Below are 19,602 nucleotides of genomic sequence, written 5' to 3' on the forward strand. Positions count from 1 at the left end.
GAAACATAAACATATATATATATTGGGGTGCGATCAAATACTAACTAGTTTACAGTAATAACTAATAACTAATATCAATTTTGTATGTTAAAAATATCAACACAAATACATAAATCTATCAATCTTCTTGTGTTGATATTTTAACGTATGTATTTGTGTTGATATTTAAATTTACATGTTGTATTGATATAATTATGTCTTTGTATTGATAATTTTAATACACAAAATTGAAAATTATTAGTTATTATTTTAAATTTATTAGCACACTAACGCTATGTATATTTACTAAAGTGTTAATATAGCAGTAGTACTTTGTACTTCAAACCCATTGCAAGTGCACATTCACCTTTTTGTATATCTTATTCTTAAATATTAATGTCTTTAATATTTTTTATCCTATATTTTGTTTTATTTTATTCCTCTCGCATCAAAAGTTAAAACTGTATAAAATCGTTTGATGAATGATAGTGAAATGAATATTCATTTTCCTTCTAACATTGTTTATCTAATGTTGGATATTTTCTCAAAACCATTATTTCAAAGATTTATCTTTGGATCCCAAAGACTTGAGCAACTGTTTGCAAGATCATGCTATACTTGCTCCCACGCTGGACGTTGTTGATGAGGTTAACAAATTCTTGATTTCGTTGGATCAGTTTCAGGGTCGAGTATATTTGAGCTCTAATAGCATTTCAAATTCGTTAAAACTATTTATTTGTTCAAATTATTTGTTTTTTTTTCTCTTTTGGATGTAGTAGTATATTTTCCTTTATCTTCATCCACATATTTCCTATTTTGTTATTTCTTTTATTTAATATTACTACACTTATATTAGATATTAAAATTGTATAAAAACATATATTGAATATGAAATGGTTCAATACAGTATCTTGATAGAAGTACATATTTCTTTTTGGTGTTGTTTATAATGTTATGGACTAAAGTCTCTTTTTGGTCCTTAACATATGACGATTTTATGATTTTGGTCCAGAACATTATCTTTTGAATTATTTGGTCCAATACATTTAAAAACGGGCCGCAATCAGTCCATTTTGGACGGTGCCGTGTAATACTAACGGTCAACGGCTGTTTAGCCGATTTTGACCGAATTAAACATTTAATTTAGAATTTTTAATTATTTTCAAAAACAATTATTGTAATTCTAAATGCCCAAAACAGAAAGAACACTTCTTGATTTCCTCTTTCTTCTCGGTTTTCCTTGAAGATTGCCGCTTGTCACTGTTCTTGGATTAATAAGGGAAACTAATTATATGTCGGCGATCAGTAAAATGCAGACGGAAGCGAGGGTCGGAGTGGTGGTGGAGGGAGGGGGGCCTGAGTGCGACGATGACGTCATCGGTGGTAGTCGAGCCGCATACCAGAGGAAAATCGACACCGCCCCCACAATTCCTCGCCGGAGCCGTCAGCGAGACTTGTACCATTCTTCTCGCACGCCTCACCATTCTCTTTCAGATTTTTACTCATTTATGAATTGCTCAACATTGTAATCCCTTTTTCAGTTGAAGAACTCATAGTAGTGTGGGTTTGAATTGAATTGGAATGAATTGTGCCTTTTTATGGTGAATTGAATCAATTGATTGTCTTGCTTTGATAGGGTTTATGTTTACCCTTTTCTTTGTTACATAATTGAGTTGAATTGAAGGATGAATCGGTTTTGCAGCTTCAGCAATGCACTCCGATGCATCTTGGTTAGAGAAGGCAAGCATATAGCGTGAGCCGAGAAGAAAGAAGAAATCAAGAAATGTTCTTTATATTTTGGGTTTTTAGAATAACAATAATTATTTTGAAAATAATTAAAAATTCTAAATTAAATGTTTAATTCGGTCAAAATCAGCTAAACAGCCGTTGACCGTTAGTTTTACACGACACCGTCCAAAATGGACTGATTGCGGCCCGTTTTCAAATGTGTTGGACTAAATAATTCAAAAGATAATGTTTTGGACCAAAATCATAAAATCGTCATACGTTAAGGATAAAAAAGAGACTTTAGTCTATTCTGTATATATAAATTTTTATATTGTTTACCTATATTCTTTTTAAAAATATATATATTTGGCGGTTAATATATCTTCATTATTTGAAAATCTTTTGTCCTGTGCATAGCACAGGTGGTAACACTATTATTACTAAAAAAGAAGAAATGATAATGTAAGAGAATAAAAAAGAGAAATAAGATAATACTCCGTCCCACATTAAGTGTCACGTTTTGCCATTTCGGTTCGTCCCACAATAAGAGTCACATTTCACTTTTACCATAAATGGTAAGTAGACCTCACATTCCACTAACCAACTCTACTTGCATTTTATTATAAAAGTGAGACTTAGTCCACTAACTTATTCAACCCATTTTTCTTTACATTTCTTAAAACACGAGTTCAAACTAAATGTGACACTTAATGTGCGACGGAGGTAGTAATAAAAAATTAAGGGATTATTTTTTTGCATTAGAGGCATAGTTATAATACTCTACGGGTATTTGTTTAGCAAGATTGTATCCCGATATTAAATATGTTGTGTGTTAGGTTCTTGAGATTTAATCTTACAGTTCAATAATCAAGGAATAATTAATTATAATTAATCCTATAGGACTAAAATAGTTTCATAACTTAATCCAAAATTATATTTAATAGTAATAGTATTTTTTCTAATAAACCGAACACCACTAGTAATTTATTCCAGATTTTCTCCCCAAAATAAAATATTAGCACGTTTTGGGGCCTTGGAGATATAATCTTAAATTTGGAGGACCATAGCGGCAACCATCTCACCCAACATCCGAACCGCCAAAATCCCTAAATTCACTCCGGAATCGCCGAATTTTTCTTCACCGAGTAAAAGTTCTCATCGTTATCGTACAAAATTTCGTAGATTTGTAAAGGATTTGCAGCAGCATGTCTAAACGGTGAGCAGATATTGAAACCGTATCCTATTATCTGGAATTATTAATTACTCCTATTTCTTCTGATTTTCTAATGATTTTTTATCCAATTGATATTTTTCCATAAATTACACCTACGCCGATTGTATAGAAACTATTTGGATGTTCTCTTCATTGATTTCTTGAATTTGGATTCGTTCATACCAATTAGGTTGAGTGGAAGGTAGATAAATTTAAAGAAAAGGAAAAAATTAATTAAATTAGTAGAACAGCAATAAATTTACTTCGTCAACCAAAGTTATTCAGTATACATATATCATGAGCTTATTTCTTAAAGGTTTGATTGGTCTATAATGTAAATTGGAATAGGATTGATCCAAGCCGGACAAGGTTTTTTTGTTAGACTCGATTGTAAATTATGCACTGTGTGCTGATTGATTGTCAACTGAAAGTAGCCTGCTGTTCTGATCTTTCGGAATATGATCTGAGCATATTTTCCAGCATATAGTAGTTGTATACATGCTATGAAAAATTATAAGTTGCAATTGAAAGTTGAGTTGTTCCCTTATATGCTATATGAGTTTCCTTATCAATAAGTTTGTATGGAGGTAGTTAGTATGGTATTTTCCATGTACCTTTTTTCCATTTTAGAGTGTACAATGTCCCAAGTCTTTGCTGAAGTAGACCCACAAAAGTTATGAGATATCTAATGTAGTAAAGACCTTATGCTTCGGTTTTGGTTTATTTATATATACTTCTGTCTTCAAGGGCATAGTTGTAGACTTAGATAAGCCTTTGTCACGGCATTTGTCCTCTTTTCATGGATACATAAAGCTTTCAGAGCTGAACTTGGTTCAACTAGGTTGAATATTTGCATTTCCCTCCCCTTGTATCAATGAGGTAGTTGCTTGAACTTCTACTGGACTTTGGCTAGGACTATTGCTCTTACTTAATGATTGATTTCAAGATAGCACAATTTTTGTTATCACTTCCATAATTTAGCTCATTATCCGCTTCTCCTTTTATTGTCTTGAGAATAAAGAGAACGAATACAAAACTTTTATCAATCATAAGGAAGGAAGTTACAAACACCTTATTGGACTGAGAAATGACACACATCGTCATCTTCCTTTGGAAATTTGATTTCATTGGAATGCTTAATGGAGTGGTTAGTCACATGCAGTCATGAAACTTTACCTTTATGCTAAACCCTTTAATGCATCTTGGCATCAAGTTTATTTTGTTAAACGGGACTTACTTATCTTGGAGCCTTTGCATCACTTGACAGAGCACTTCTTTAAACTGATTGTTGGTGATTTATTATTCCTTCAGGGCTCTGTGTCTTAATAATAAGGTTCTAGTTTCGTCTTGGTGGTCGTAGACTTTAGCCATTACTGTGTTAATAAAACTTTATGATGATTTTTATTCCTTCAGGGTTCTCTGCAAATTCTTTGCTAATGGTGCATGTCTAAAAGGGGAACACTGTGAGTATTCACATGATTGGAAGGCCCCACCTAATAATGTGAGTCTCTGTTAACCTGCTAGAAGTATTGACCATTTTAATATTTTTATATGACTTAATTAATTTTGGATGCGCATATTACTGTAGATATGTACGTTCTACCAGAAAGGAGTTTGTGCTTATGGCACTCGATGTAGATATGATCACATCAAAGTTTCTCGGTTACAGTCGCCGGCTTTATCCTCATCAGTTGAGCTTTCTTCAGCCAAGGAGGTTTCTACTAGAGCTGTGACATTAGGTTCCACTGCTTTTACTGGTGTTAGTGTTGAACAGTCATCTTATAACTTTCCACTTCATCCTCCTAGTATACCAGCATGGGGAGAGAATTCTGGGAATTGTGATAATCTAGTAACTCTACAAGGCGATGATGATTTGGCAGACTTTAGGGATGTAGATCCTGCTGACCAACCAATATGCTCTTTTGCTGCTGCCGGGGATTGTCCACATGGTGTGAGTTGCCCTAGAGTTCATGGGGATCTTTGTCCTACCTGTGGGAAGCATTGCTTGCATCCTTTTAGGCCTCAAGAAAGAGAAGAACACTTGAACACATGTGAAAAAAGGCAAAAACATTTAGAAGCATTAACACATAGTCAAGAAATAGAATGCAGTGTTTGTCTTGAGAAGATCCTCTCAAAACCTTCGGTAGCTGAACGTAAATTTGGAATATTGTCAGAGTGTGATCATCCATTTTGTATAGCATGCATTAGGAATTGGCGTAGTACTTCACGATCATCTGGCATGGATGCTAATTCTGCATTAAGATCCTGCCCTATATGTCGGAAGCTTTCATACTTTGTGATTCCTAGTGTCATTTGGTATTCCTCAAAAGATGATAAGCAAGAAATTGTTGACAGTTACAAGTCCAAGCTGAGGTACAGCGCAGCTCCCTCTTTGCTTTACTGCTTTCTTCTATTCCTCACACTGAAAAGAAGCATCTTTCAGATCTATTGATTGCAAGCACTTTGACTTTGGGAACGGGACCTGCCCATTTGGCACCAGTTGTTTTTATAAGGTGCGTGCATTTTCTCCTACTCCATTAATAAAAAAGGTATGCAGAAAGTCTGCTGCATTGATGAAACTTTCTTACAAATTGGATTTGTATACTATCTTTTTGCAAACTCACCTGTGTGTCACTAGCCTTCTAGCATAAGTTTCCAACTTAAACTTTCCTGAGAGCGAGAGATATTGTGGGTAGTTTTGTGTTTTAACAGATCAGTTATGAAAATTTCGTTAGTACTACTATAGTTGCTTTAGGGGTTAAGATAATTTTGCTACAGGAAGTTGGTTTAATGGTGCCATAATTTTAAGAGTGGAAAAAAGTACCCTGATTTTCTTTTGAAAATACAGAGAATTGATTTTGGCATCTTTGCTACTGTAGATGTCAATCAAATTTCTTTTTGCTTACTACTTACAGACACTCACACAGCTTACTATCACATTATAGCATAATTGTTTTTTCATCTTCATTGCATACTTGTTTCAACGCGACAGGAATATACAATTTTTGCATCTCGACTTTCCTCCAACTTCTTCTAATCCTTCATTTTGAAGAGTGTTTAGTACAGTTATATAGACTTTTGCTCTTCCCCATTGTCACATGTTTCATAGCATATGTTGCTATCTTGAGACCAGTTCAGACTGAACTTTTTCCATGTATTGAAAAAGAGATGATTGTTTCTCTATGCTGTTGTGCACAAGTATATGTGTCCTACTGTAATTATTGAAGTATAACTTTATTTTAAATATGAAACACTATAATTTAGCAAAATGTTCGATGTTTCTTTAGGAGTTGTTGATATGAAATGTACTCAATGCGTTCTTTTTTGTGGCCACTTTGATGCAGTGTAGTGAGTGCACCCTTGGTTGTGCCATGTGCGTTTACATGTTGTCTTTTTAATTTTCGATCATTTTGAGCATGAAGAGTTTTGCAACATGATCATTTCTTGTGTTCCTTGTTCAACTTGATGATAAAATTTGGACTTTTGACATCATTAAGTCTAAAAGTTTTGTACTATGGTCTTAACACACCACCACCAAAAAAAACCTGTTATATGAGAGGGGCTCGACGAAACTAAGCACACTATTGCTGCTGGAGGAGCATCCAACTGGTGCCAGAAAATTCAGAACGCCAACTATAATTATTGCCCAAATGACTTATTTGATGTAGAGCACATAAATTATGTATTCTGCTGGGTGCTGATGGATTTTGACAATGGGAACTCCTAACTTTTCCAAATCCAACCATTATTACACTACTACTCTATTCTTACTGCAGTTCTAATTTAGTCATTCTTGGATTATTTGGGTAATTCTAATTAATATATCCACTTTCTGGTGCTTTGGAGTACTCTAAAATGCTCCTTTTGTTGAATTGCAAAAAGGTTAGTCAAAAATTAAGGGAAGTGACTACATCAATATGCATGGCTGATAAATTTTCTTGGAGAAATTCTAGATTCCTCCCATTTCAATACAAATTAAAGAACTTGATATTGGTAATAATGAGCATTTGGAGAACATAATCATATGGATGCTGCCATTGTCACCTATGCTGCAAGATGTTGATGCTGATGTGAATAAAGTGATACAAATAGTTAAAATGTTGATATTCCTTAAATCATGAAGCTGGAAAAGTTGGGTTCAAAGTGTTGATAGAATTTCCTATGCCATCCAAGATTATGAATTAGGGCTAGTGATACTGGACTCTTGAGATTGGTATATGATTAAGTATATACCAAATTGGTATGATACAATGAGTTCCTTGTTTAAATAGTTCCTGAAAAAAAAATTCAATCCACGTTGTGAAGTACCAAACAAGATGGTACTTTGAAAAAGAAATGGTGCTCTACTGCTGATGTGATATTAGATGAGAATGTTTTTCCTTTCCAAATTATTTAGGAAATTTGACTGGGTGTGAGGAGGCACTGCTTTTAAAAAAACATGAGTGTGAGATTGAGGCAAGGTGTAGGTTCGTGTAGACAGGATGAATTTAACATTGTAACATTAGTTACCCTTCACTGCTACTTTGAGTTTACACGATGAGGGGATATGTTTATATCTAATAAATAGTAAGTATTCTGCTTTACAGCATGCATATCGTGATGGTCGTCTTGAGGAAGTTTCCCTTCGCCATCTTGGAGCGGAAGATGGAAATATAGTTATTGCCAAAAATGTTAGGTAATCCTTTTCTTGTCCTGATTTTTGCCTATTTTTCGTCGTAGGAATGGAATGACTGTTCTACATTCATTTCTAGTCTCATGCTTGATATAATGACATTCTGAAAAGCCATCTTATGAAAGAATTCCCATTCCCAAAAGCATGAGATTAGCTATTTTTTCCTTCCATGATAGTATTATGTATTCTTGTAAGAGGAATGAATATAAACTTTTGATATCAACACTGTTTTCATAATCTGCATGTATTTTTAATTATATTGTGTTTTGTGGGAACATGGTTATCACTAAGATAAATTTGATATTAACTAATGTGATTTTTAACTTTTTTTTATAAAATAAATTTAATCAACCAAAAACAGCTTCTTAAAAATAGAAAAATTATTCGTCTAATATATTCTATCATCCTTAGATATGTATCCTTGTAAAGTGTCAAGTGCAAATTATTGAATACTTATAAACCAATAGATAATAATATCAAATGAAAAGGTTATCTAAAAGGTCATGCTAAAAAATAATTTAATCTTGATAAATATCAACTATATTTTTAATTATCAATATTGAGACAAAAACTATTACTCAATTCTTTCATTCCTTGAACGCACCAAACATTATAAATCATGTTTCTATGATTCCTTCAAATTCCTGATTTCATCCAATACTATGTCTTCCTTTGTTACCAATTTCATCAATATATTTCTCCATTTATCCACTCATTGACATCTTATGTTTTGCTGCATTGCATGTACTTTTAGGCTCTCCGATTTTCTTAGTAATATGCGGCTAAGATGACCAATGCTTTGAGAGATCTAGAGTGCCCGGGTTGGTATCCTTCTATCCTCAACCCCTTACATGTTGTTTGTAACTGGACTTATGCGTTATTTGTGTTTCTTGATATTTCTATTAAATCCAATTCAGTTTATTGTTTTTTGCATATTGCTTCAGTTTTAGTAATATATAAACTTGTACAACCCAGGTTTTTTGTATCATTCTCTCATGCATCCAGCTTAAAACTACTAAGTTGATGGAGTAAGAGTGCTTTTATTAAGGTATGTAGATCTAAACTCTTATTTGGTGTGGATGTTTGAGAGAACTTAATTTTCAGATAAGATTTCTACTCAGCAGATTCTATCTGAGCTTACTCGCTCTGAGAGAAATATACAATTCTTTATGATAGTACAAAGTAGTAGGATGTTACTTTAGTCTGTTCACGCTGATGGTGGCTAAAGATATTAATTATGTTATTTATGCTTCATTTTGAGTTTATAAGAAAAATAAGTTCTTACTGCCCATGTGTGTGTGAGAGAAAGATACAGAGTATCAAACAGAAGTGCCAAAGGCACGACAAATACTTATTGAAACTAAAAGTTAATGAGAGGATGGATGAGCGGTGAGGGGCCTGAATGTGAAGATATGGCTTTTATAAAAAAGATTAAGATACCCGGTAATAAAACTTGAGATCCTTGATACTTTTTTTGGGGGAAAATACTCGTATATAAATTCATCACCGCCTTGGATTATCTTTTGTGGATTTAATACATTCAAGTAATTATTTCTTTTAAGTAATAGAACCAATTTTCAGTTGCAAGTTCTTCCATTTTCTGATGCTGAAAACAAACTATTCTTCCTTCTTGGTGGTTTCAGATATAATAGTTTTCCCCTCAAATGCAGCATCCAGTTCCAGGTTCAGAGATTCGTTGGCATATACCGAATTTTGAATGTGTATCGAAGACTGAAATAATCTATGAAATTTACATCGATGTGTGGGGTAGTAGTAATTGTGTGGTTTAGAGGTGATTTTCCCATAACATGTCACCAAGATGACGAATGCCATGCAATATCGGCACTCTATAGACCTGGACACCTGGTTGAAAATAAACATTCATTGTTGTCGATGACATTGAGATTGCGCCGAAGTTGCAATCTTTTATAGCACATGACTGGGGGTGTTGTTACAGGTGGTAAAAATGCAGTACCATGTTAATTGTAAGACATTTTTTGATGGGGCTGTGAGGTTTTTAAATAACTTATGTCCCCCAGATTTATCTATAGACTTTGTAAATTAAGTGTGTTTGGCATTTTAAAGAAGCTAATTGTTTAGCATTGTGGTGATAAAAGTTGGCGTAGCAAATGTGATATCCTCCTTCAGGTGTGTTTGCTTCTTTTTTTTTGATCGAATTTTGTCAAGAGCACTCACAATAGGGAGACGTCTCATTGCCGTGCGGGACGGCGGTCGGGACAACGCCTATTGCGCACCAAGCGAGAGTCGTCCTGAATTTTTTTATTTTTTATTTATTTCAATTTCATATACAAATAATACAATATTGCGCTTCATTTTATCACAACTCATTCTTCTGAGTATAAATTCTCTCTCTAGATATAATCAACTTTGTTCAATTTCGTATTTATTGTTTTAATATTTGATAAACATCAATAATTAAAATGAATCAAATAGAAAGGATCCCCCCTTCCAACCACTCGTCCAAGGAACATATGGGGGGATGGGATACTTGCGATACGGTCTCTCGTCCCCTAGAATGAAACCATTTTCTTGCATCGTAATGCTCTAAGCTCTAAGCTCGATTGGTTAACAAACGATTCACCATGCAAAACGGAAAATAATACTCGAATGTTTTTTAATCCAATTGGATAATTAATCGGTTCTTAAAAATTGAATCAGACAAACATAACAAAAGAGTTTTATTCAGAATTTCTTAAATTTAATGGAGTTTTAGCTAGCCTATAAATTTGACCTTATTTGATCTAATAAAACTGTTAGCAAATTAGCATAACTATTAGTAGTTGAGTTGCTCAATGGAGTAATATTGATAGAGTAGTATAATATGCAAATTAGTATTTACATATTTTTCTGGGTGCCAAATCTACAAACTTAGCCTAGTAAAAGTTTTATTTTAAAATATAATCGAATAAATGAATATTAATAAAATAGGACCTGATTCGTGCCATTCAAGAAACAGGAAAAGAACCACAATATTTCTGAACTTGCAGCATTCATATCTGATTTGTTACATCAAATTCGTTTAGAAGTCAATCCAAGAAGACGTAGTTGATTTTGGAAAAAAATATTTTATCATATTAAATCAATTATTTAACATATAATGTGATGTTAGCAAATTTCAACTTCCATTTCTTCAACGTAATTGTATAGTTTCTTTCATAAAGCAAAACCGAGATTTCATCAAATATGAGAAAAATTAAATAAAACAACGCAACTATAGTAAATTTAAATACAATTTCACTCACCCCTTATTCTATTATAAACATGAAGTTCAAAAACAAATTGTGACCCCTAATTAAATGAGATTAGCCGATATGAAAGGAGCATCGCATGAAAACATTCAAATTAACTAATGGTAGATGTTGCCAATATTAAGTTAGAATCAGAAACCACTATAAAAATGGAATATCATTCGATGAGGAGAGCTAGGCAGCAGCTTTTCTTCATCGACAAAAATGACGATGAAGAAAATCGTTTGTGGCAGCCTCCTCATTGCCGCCTCAGCCATGAGCGCTGCCGCAGCAGCTGCTGCTTCCACAGTCACAGACACGCCAGCTCCCGCCCCAGTCATATTTAGCAGCAATGCTGTTGCTGTTGCTGTTGCTGCGTTGCCTGCTGTCGCGACTGCGTTAATATCCTATTTTACCCTCTACATGCATTAGAGGTTAATATATGGATTCATAATTGTAATTTTCTCTCCATTTTGATAATTTCATTTTATGTTATATATGATGGGAGATCTTACCTACCTATTTACATCACCATATGTGATTGGCATATGAATATGATACAATCCTGTTTAAGGGGTTTATATAATTGCACAATTTCGAAAATGGTGTCGAAGACGGCGAGAAGAATAAGAACGAAAAAAAAATTAATGAACATGAGATTCTAGCTATGAGAGATTTATTTATTTATTGTCACAATTAGACAACTAATTCAACTACGTCTACAAGTAACGAATTTAACCATTTAACAATAAAATCAGTTATAAGAGAAAATATTACGAAAAGAACACAATTGTAGAAAGTGATAGCAGATATTCGGCAAACATTTTTCATTTATTTTAATTTTTCATTTTTCAATTCGTATTCAATTGATGATAAAAGGTTAAGTGCAAAACCAAAAACATTCTGAGGGCATAATGTCTAGGCTGCATTCAGTCCATAATATTCACAAAATCAGGTCGTTCTGTTCCCGTAACGCCCAGAATCACCCAAATCTTCACTGTAATAATAATGTAAAGCGGATATTATTCCTCAACTCATGCATCTCTGCACTTGGCTGATCATGTCGACCAAGCAAAAACAATGCCGGTGTTCAAAATATCCCTGCACGGCGCTGAATTATAAACAATTTAACCTGAACTCACATTTGTTTTTGCATCTGCTCTGACATATGTGAGACTACGTGTAGTTGGTGATAAAATCATGCTGTTGGATGCCTGGCCTAAAGTCTCGGTCACAGTTGAGTCAGACCCTCGCTTCCACTGGAAACTCCTTGCACCCAGCATCATAGGTACACGACCACCCCTGTATTGCATACCTCTAGCGAAAGGAGCTCTGCCATATCTTGGAACAACAAAAGGAGATGCCCGTGCAACGCGAGGCCATGTCATAGCAGATGCAACATCAGGTTGAGCAGAGGTTTTCTTTACAATCTAAAGATAAGATAAAGTGTAAGTTCAAAATAGTAACTCTTCCAGATAATGTATCTCAAATCTCTATAAGTCAGTGACAATTGACATCATTATCAGACATTAGGGAAATAGTTGTAACACAATCAACTTCAAATCATGCTTCTTTACATTGTACATTAATGTTATGAATATCAGTGTAATGTGCATACATGTTTATTTACATAATCTTTAAAATAACATATAAAGACATAAAAAATGTTCTTATGTGTGTTATTAGTCCATGTTTACGACTTTATGTTCAAACTAACTGTGAAAACATTTTTCAAGTAAAGTAGCAAACCTATGCGCATCTACATACCCATCACACTCTTTTTAGGCCCTCAGCAAACAACTTAAGTGGCATATTAGGAATATTTGTAAGGTTAGGCTTCAAGTAAAATAAGTCAACTAAGCATTTAGTGGCATACCACACAATCAAAAATCCATGCAAGAAGCTGATCCCAGCTTCAAAAAACCATTATGCAAGTCATTCATCTAAAACTTGTATCATTCTTAATTACATACCTTCAAAATGCGTGACAAAAAGGATGTGCCGTCCAAAGACAAAGCAAGCTCAGCTGCTTCTTTACTCATAAATTCTATATATGCTGATCTGAATAAGGATAACTACTTAGAAATACAATAAACTGAATTAAGGGAATTAAGCATCAGAAACACCTTACCCTTTTGGTTGCCCAGTAGCTGGATCAGTTAAGATGATAACTTTCAAGACTTCTCCAAACTTGTTGAAATGTTTTGAAAGGCTATCCTTTGTGGCAGCAAAATGAACCTACAAGGTGTTGGTCACAAAAAAGGAGGAAATTAGAAAAAAATGTAATGACAGAACCCACCAAAAAGAAAATTTGGGGCTTAATATGAAGGAGTTACATTGCTAACAAAGATGGTACGGGAATCAGCGTCTTCGGCTGGGGGACCAGTGTTACGTAAACCTGCATACACTAAGGATTAAGATAGAGGACAATAGCATGAAAAAGATGCAATTCTTTTCAAGTTGGTAATGCATCGGAAGAGATATATCATCTATGACCAAGAATACCACTGAACTAGAGAAAAGATATAGAGTGAAAAATGTAACGGAAGGAACGATAGAAGGCTCACCACTTGGTTCCTGACTCCTTTCAGACTCGAGCACAGTAGCATCTGGCTTTGCCTGTTAGAAAGCAAGTCAGAGGAAACAGGTTAATAACAAAACAAAATTCCTTACATTTCCATTAAATTGCACATATTTAGTTAAATTTCTTACATTTCCATTAAAAGGCACTGTATGATTGTTGTTTGTTTTCATCAACCACACTTCAGAGTTTGTATCAGCACCTCTCATTCTTTCATGATCATCCATCTCAGTTGCCTCTATTTCTTCCTGATATTGAGGTCTTCTCATTTTCATGCTTACAGAAGAAGAATTCGTGAGGATTGCACTATGCACTGCCGCAGGTTGAATAATATCTTTACGTGATCTGTATGCTGTTCCATCATCGTGATCAGCAGCACCATATTGAAACTTCAAGGAGCTCTCTACCCATTTCCCACTAGATGATCCTGATGGATAAATATCTGTGCCTTCCCGTCCCCTTTCATCATAATTTTCTCTGCCATATCCCCGATCAATATCCAGGACTTCTTGAAAAGATGACATGTTCCCTTCATGTAGCATGCTGATATCATCTCGTGGGTAATAAGAGTGAAGACTCTCCATCTCAACATTAAAATCTCCATCAACAGCATCTTCAGCAACACCTCCATATTCGCGGTGACTGCTAGTGTTTGGGCCATTCATAGCATTACCAAGCCTATCAAACACATTACGGGAAGGCCTAACTTTAGTGACATCCTTCACCGCTTCAGCCATAGCTTTAATAGCCACAGACATAGAAGCGTGACGAATCCTCTGAGGGCGTGCTTCTGCATATGACTCCGTTGTTGAAATCACAGAGCGTAGACGTTTGAGTGAAGGCTCTGCTGTTGCATTTGGTGGCCTAGAAGTAGCAACAGCATCACGTACAGCAAATTGCAGTAGTCTTTTTGGGGCACTAACAGTTGAATGGGACACTTCTCTCTGCCAATTTGAAGCAACAAATAAGTGAAGTGAAAAGCACCACAGGGACTTAAAATCTTTTCAAGATAAAAGATCAAGGAACACACAAAGACCAGTTTCTATATCAAAGCAACAATAAAAATGAGTTTCTTCTCCACATGCGACCCATCTTTTCCTAAAAGAGAATCGTAGAAGATTATGGCTCCAAGACAGTTGTTAATGTCAGCTTTTAGATAGTTTTTCTTAAGCTGGGAATTACTTCTGTCAGGCTCAATGAAGTCTTATCTACTACGAAGATACTAAATTACAGATAATTATAGCCCAAATGATAGAAGGTACACCTTACTTTGTAAAGGGCCGTGTCTGGTTCCTAAGGCAACTGGGTTGTCAAATTCAGCCAAGAAGCTCATTGCACAAATGACAAAGTAATGGATTCTAGAGAAGAATGTTCGCTACCAAATTCATCAAGGGTGGATGCATGCAGCGTAAATGTTAAATATTTTACAAGTTTAAGGATCAAGATGTTAAAAGTACGGAAATTGATAAATTAAATTTAACACTATACTCCGTCCGTCCTTGAAAATTAGGCCCCTTGTTGGACAGTTGGACCCACGGGTTTAATGAGAAATTGATAAAGTAAGAGATAGGAGGAGAAAAAGTGGATGAAGTATGAGAAAGTCTCCATTTGTGACATTAGAATTTTTCATTGACACCCCAAAATGGAAAAATGAGACTATTTTTCATGGACGGAGGGAGCATAACTTAAGTTCTAACACAATATTGAGCCACAAAGTCATAGACCAAAATACATAAATAGATAATTTCTTTATTTTACCTGAAGTATAATTAATTACAAGAAGACATGAAATACCACATAATTTGTAAACAAAAAGCTCACACTGTGTGCACCTGCGCAAAAAAAAATAACAAAAAAGAACTGATGCAGCATGTGGTCACCCGATGTTGCAGTGGGCGTCAGTGAAGAACAGAGAGAGAAGTGACGAGAAATTAAAAGGATTAAGACTGGGAAAGTGTGAAGAGAAGCTATGAATCTTGGGATAAAGAACTCATCCATAACTTCTCAATAAGGTCCTCTTGGGTCAATTATTAATAAAAAGAATTAGGATATGCGGGCGCCACATCATAACTACTACATCAAAACCACCAGGCCACTGGGTGGTGGTGGCAGAATCCTAAAAAACTGCCACCGGCACCCACCATAACCACCAATTGGTAACATTGTTCACTACTGAAGAAAGCCCACTCGAAAGGCAGGGTAAGGGATTAGAACGGAACTAGTACAGCTCATTTGCCCAGAACGAGGTACATGATAAAATTGGGAGATAGATGCAGAGAGTACTTACCCTAAGACATCAAAGTTCACAGGATTCAGAAGAAACCAAGAGTAAGTCTGGTATTAATGAACCATAGTGATACATCCCATGATGTGCGCATGCTCTTTTCATCACTAGAGTCCTCGAAATTCAATAAATGTAAAGGTACTACATAAATTAGTTATATTGCGAAGCCAAGGTACTTGATGTAGACAAGAAAGAGAGAAAACTACACACTATTCTTAGATTGCACACAACTCTTTAGAAAGGATTCATTTGAGTGTTTATATTCAGTGATACATTAATGCTCACCAACAGCATTCATCTTCCTTTATTCCCTAAAATAAAAAGAGAACTATTTTGATTGTTTGTATAGTATCAGAAAATACACAACGCTGATTGTACAACAGAATCACAGATACAATGTCACAGGTTGTACAAACAGTCTCAAGCAACATAACACAGATGTATCATTGACTAATGTTTTATTTAAATTACTTTCTTTTCCTTCAAGGGATTTACTTCTCAGGTGCATACCAGATGGTGAAATATGCAGATACCAAATAAAATATGTACAAATAGATAGCAGAGGGGGAGGCAAAATATGAAGAGTGCAGACCGAGGAATACGGTCAATATATCTAAGGTCCACTAAACCAACTTTATAACTGACCGCAAGAGCAATGAAGTGCAAAACTGCAAAACCAAATAATGCTCTAGACCCCTTTGAAATATCTTACATACAAAGACACAAGAACATTACCAGTGCAAAGGTACATACTAAAATTGTTCAAAAAGCATGAAAATGTCACCTTTCTTTGATGTTGTTCCTCATCATTTCGCCTTCTTTTTTTATGAATTGTTGACTGAAGAAAACGACGTGGTTTAGATTGAGAATCACTAGGCTGATCTTCATCTCTGATATTTACATTTTTGGCCACGGACTTTCGAGGAAGGGGGGCTTCGTCATTATCACCCTTTACATGCCCTTTATTTTCCCGATTTTTATGGTGCCCATATGTTTCAACGTAGTTCCCTTTATCAGCTACAGATTCAATCTTATCAGATCCAGTTTTCCCAGGCTGATCTCCCGCAGAAGGTTCTGCTTTGGGAACTCCGGGTTGAAGTTCTTGTGCTTGGACGTATGAACTCAAATTAGATCCCAGATGGTCCCATAGCCTTGCAAAAAAGTTCACAAATGGTTAGAAAGCACTATCAAATGTTATAACAGATGCATATCATCATAAAATGCAAACTGAAGTAATCTTACCAAGATATGAAAGAGTCGCTGTCATCTCCTAAAAAGACATCCAGCTCATTCTTTGCTTCATCCTTACTCCTACCATTTTTTAGCAAGACTATCACATATTCCTGGAATACAAATTATATGAGATCAGCAATATGTATATGCAATAAAGAAACACAGAGCGAGAGAGGGGGGTATGAGTGGACACAATCAGAATCAAATAGCATAAAAACTAAAAAAACACAACAGTTCAAATTTTGTAATGGTATATATGTTGTCACAACGCAAAAATGAGATCATAAGCCCATGAGTGGTATTGTAAAAGAAATTGCTGTGTCATGAATGAAACTAGAATCTGGAAAAAGTGCCAAGATTGCATGCGAGAATTGCATATAGCGCCGAGGAAAGAAGTCCCTAATGGCCATTAATAGAAATGCACCTTTATTCAAAGAAAATAACGGAACCTAGATGACATTGATAATCAAGCCAGAGCTGAAAGAAAACATAACCACCATAAGTGACTAAACACAGTTCCAATTAAGCACCAGTTTGACCACGAGATTGAGTAATCAATGACTTCTCATGCATAATGCACCACATTTTGTCCTACCAATATCCAACCCATTCGAATAACCATTAGAAACAAGCCAAGTACAGAGTTTGCATCTATAATCCCCAAACACGCATAGTTCCGATAACAACAGTCAATTAAATTATCCAATAAACTTCAATTCCTACCACGAGAGTGTCATCGGTGTAATCACCCATGAACTCCTTGAGCTTCTCCTCGACGACGCCACGAAGCCTAGAAACTCCTTCACTAGAGAAATCTGCCCTAAATGTCTGATCCTCTCCCCCCATCACTGCACTCCCCAATTCCGTAAAACTTCGCCACTAAACCCTAATACCAGTTCGCTAATTTGTCTATTTTCGCTAAATCAAGAAATGTCTATGGAGTGTGAACCTAATAGAAATAGAATGAAGATTATATACTACTCCACTTGTTTTAAATAGAGTATATAAATGTATTGAATGAAATTGATTTGGGGAAATTGATTTTCAGAAAACAAAGACAAAAATTAATCCAATTTCAATATTGATTAACGTGGAATTGTGGAGAGAAGTGGTTGCGGCATGGCGGCGGAGATACACAGTCCGATGGTTTCCGGCGAATGAAGAGCAGTTGTGGGTAGTGATGACAAGGACGAAACCCTACGCAATTGCAAACTGTGTCGAGATGAAAAATAACCAACTTTATCTGAACATTTAATTTCCCTTGCAGTTATGTAAAATCACGTAAATAGAGAGAAATAAGTGAAGTTAATTTTGTCAAATTGGTTTGGGCCCAATGGCCCAAGGGCTCGGCTGATAAAATGCATTATTGAGTATTTGAAATATAAAATGTTCAATACATATATTCTAATTAAGTGACCCATCAAAATAAATAATCGATCAGTTTAAATTATTCCCATTTTCCTGAACTTCAATTTATCATGTACTGATATTTATATTGATTTTGGTTTTCATCCTTTTCTCTATCACCATCGATAATGTGAGATTAATTCATTAGTTAAAAGAAATCATTTCACCAATACTTTTATTAATTTTCACTTTTTTCATTCTCATAGGACATAACTGGTGATAAATATATATTCCCTTCATTTCACTATAGTTGAATCATTTTACCATTTCGGGAAGCTTTTTCATAGTTGAGTCATTTTCATATAGGGTAACTTTTTCATCTTTCCTACTTTACTCTCTCTTACTTTATTCTCTCTACTTTATTCACTTTATATTTTTTTTTCTCTACCTTTTTCCTCCCTCTTACTTTTTTATCTATTTATTTAACACATCCAACATCCCTTTCTTAGACTCTATGCACAAAAGTTCCGCCTCAACTATAGTGAAACGGAGGGAGGGAGTATACTATGGTAGTGTTCGGTTTGATAGATAAAATAAGACCAAGATGCAATTTAGGATTGAGTTGTGATATTATTTTAGTCATAGGGGTTAACTATTACTCCATCCGTGCCACAAGATGACACGTTTTCCTTTTTAGTTTGTCCCAACTAAGATGACACATTTCCTTTTTTGATAACTTTCTCTCTCCAATTAATACACTCAACCACTTTTTATCACTCCTATTAAAATATCCATCTTTTTTTATCTCTCTACTTTATAATTACACCCACCTTCTCTCTCTCCAATTAAACAATTTAACCAATAACTCTTAAAATCCCGTGCCGGCTAAGCAATGTGTCATCTTAGCCGGGACGGAGGGAGTACTAATATCCCATGATTATCCATCTAAGATTGAATTATGGAATTGAATCTCATAAACCAAACACACTACATATTTAATTCGGGATACAATCTTGCAAACCGAACACCTCCTATGAAAGTCATTTAAATCATGAAGTTTGATCAAATAAACGTCAGTTCCATGAAATTTGAAATTGAATATCAAATCACAAAGTTTCAGCTTTTCTTAATTGTCTCGTTAGTATACAAATCGACGTCTTTTGGTCATGCTAAAAATGATATTATTTAAATAAAAGAAGAAAAGAAATAAGAAAGTAAAGGAATATAAAATAAAAAAAAGGGACATTGGCCCCTAATATTAAGAAATTTTTAAGAGTTGAGTTTTTCCCAAAAACTTTTAATTTAGCAAATAATATT

General features: G+C 34.8%; 2 protein-coding genes across 5 annotated transcripts; one reads left to right on the plus strand and one right to left on the minus strand.

Moving 5' to 3' along the window:
• The first annotated feature begins 2,765 nt into the window (after positions 1-2,765).
• LOC125201219 (E3 ubiquitin-protein ligase makorin-like) lies at positions 2,766-9,708 on the plus strand. Of its 3 annotated transcripts, XM_089065716.1 has the most exons (9): positions 2,766-2,923; positions 4,334-4,421; positions 4,509-4,634; positions 4,727-5,293; positions 5,364-5,433; positions 7,507-7,595; positions 8,347-8,413; positions 8,568-8,640; positions 9,236-9,708. In XM_089065716.1, exons 2-7 carry the CDS (start codon positions 4,396-4,398, stop codon positions 8,381-8,383), a joined length of 915 nt encoding a protein of 304 aa, XP_088921842.1. In that variant the 5' UTR covers positions 2,766-2,923; positions 4,334-4,395; the 3' UTR covers positions 8,384-8,413; positions 8,568-8,640; positions 9,236-9,708. The 3 variants fall into 3 exon arrangements, with proteins under 3 accessions (XP_088921842.1, XP_047955200.1, XP_047955199.1); XM_048099243.2 differs by having other exon boundaries at positions 4,509-5,293; positions 8,347-8,417; XM_048099242.2 differs by having other exon boundaries at positions 4,509-5,293.
• A 1,944-nt stretch (positions 9,709-11,652) lies between these two features.
• LOC125201216 (uncharacterized) lies at positions 11,653-18,189 on the minus strand. Of its 2 annotated transcripts, none has more exons than XM_048099240.2 (9): positions 17,662-18,187; positions 16,948-17,048; positions 16,490-16,856; positions 13,553-14,365; positions 13,408-13,459; positions 13,177-13,238; positions 12,972-13,078; positions 12,814-12,901; positions 11,653-12,270 (listed from the first exon to the last, which is right to left on the minus strand). In XM_048099240.2, the coding sequence occupies exons 1-9, from the start codon at positions 17,782-17,784 to the stop codon at positions 11,968-11,970; spliced, it is 2,016 nt and encodes a 671-aa protein (XP_047955197.2). In that variant the 5' UTR covers positions 17,785-18,187; the 3' UTR covers positions 11,653-11,967. The 2 variants fall into 2 exon arrangements, 1 of the variants encoding a protein (XP_047955197.2); XR_007172855.2 differs by having other exon boundaries at positions 12,132-12,270; positions 12,814-12,896; positions 17,662-18,189.
• Between the last annotated feature and the right edge of the window lie 1,413 nt (positions 18,190-19,602).

The sequence above is a fragment of the Salvia hispanica genome, chromosome 2 (genome assembly GCF_029641045.1).
Source record: "Salvia hispanica isolate PSC_SH4W2 chromosome 2, Shi_PSC_v1, whole genome shotgun sequence".
Classification (NCBI taxonomy): Eukaryota; Viridiplantae; Streptophyta; class Magnoliopsida; order Lamiales; family Lamiaceae; genus Salvia; species Salvia hispanica.

Coding starts and splice junctions, on each gene's coding strand:
- LOC125201216 (XM_048099240.2), bottom strand. CDS start 17,784: ATGGGGGGAGAGGATCAGACATTTAGGGCAGATTTCTCTAGTGAAGGA. Junction 17,049..17,661: donor ACACCGATGACACTCTCGTG/GTAGGAATTGAA, acceptor TTTGTATTCCAG/GAATATGTGATAGTCTTGCT. Junction 12,902..12,971: donor GCTACTGGGCAACCAAAAGG/GTAAGGTGTTTC, acceptor ATCCTTATTCAG/ATCAGCATATATAGAATTTA.
- LOC125201219 (XM_048099243.2), top strand. Junction 4,422..4,508: donor GGAAGGCCCCACCTAATAAT/GTGAGTCTCTGT, acceptor ATATTACTGTAG/ATATGTACGTTCTACCAGAA. Junction 5,434..7,506: donor GCACCAGTTGTTTTTATAAG/GTGCGTGCATTT, acceptor TCTGCTTTACAG/CATGCATATCGTGATGGTCG.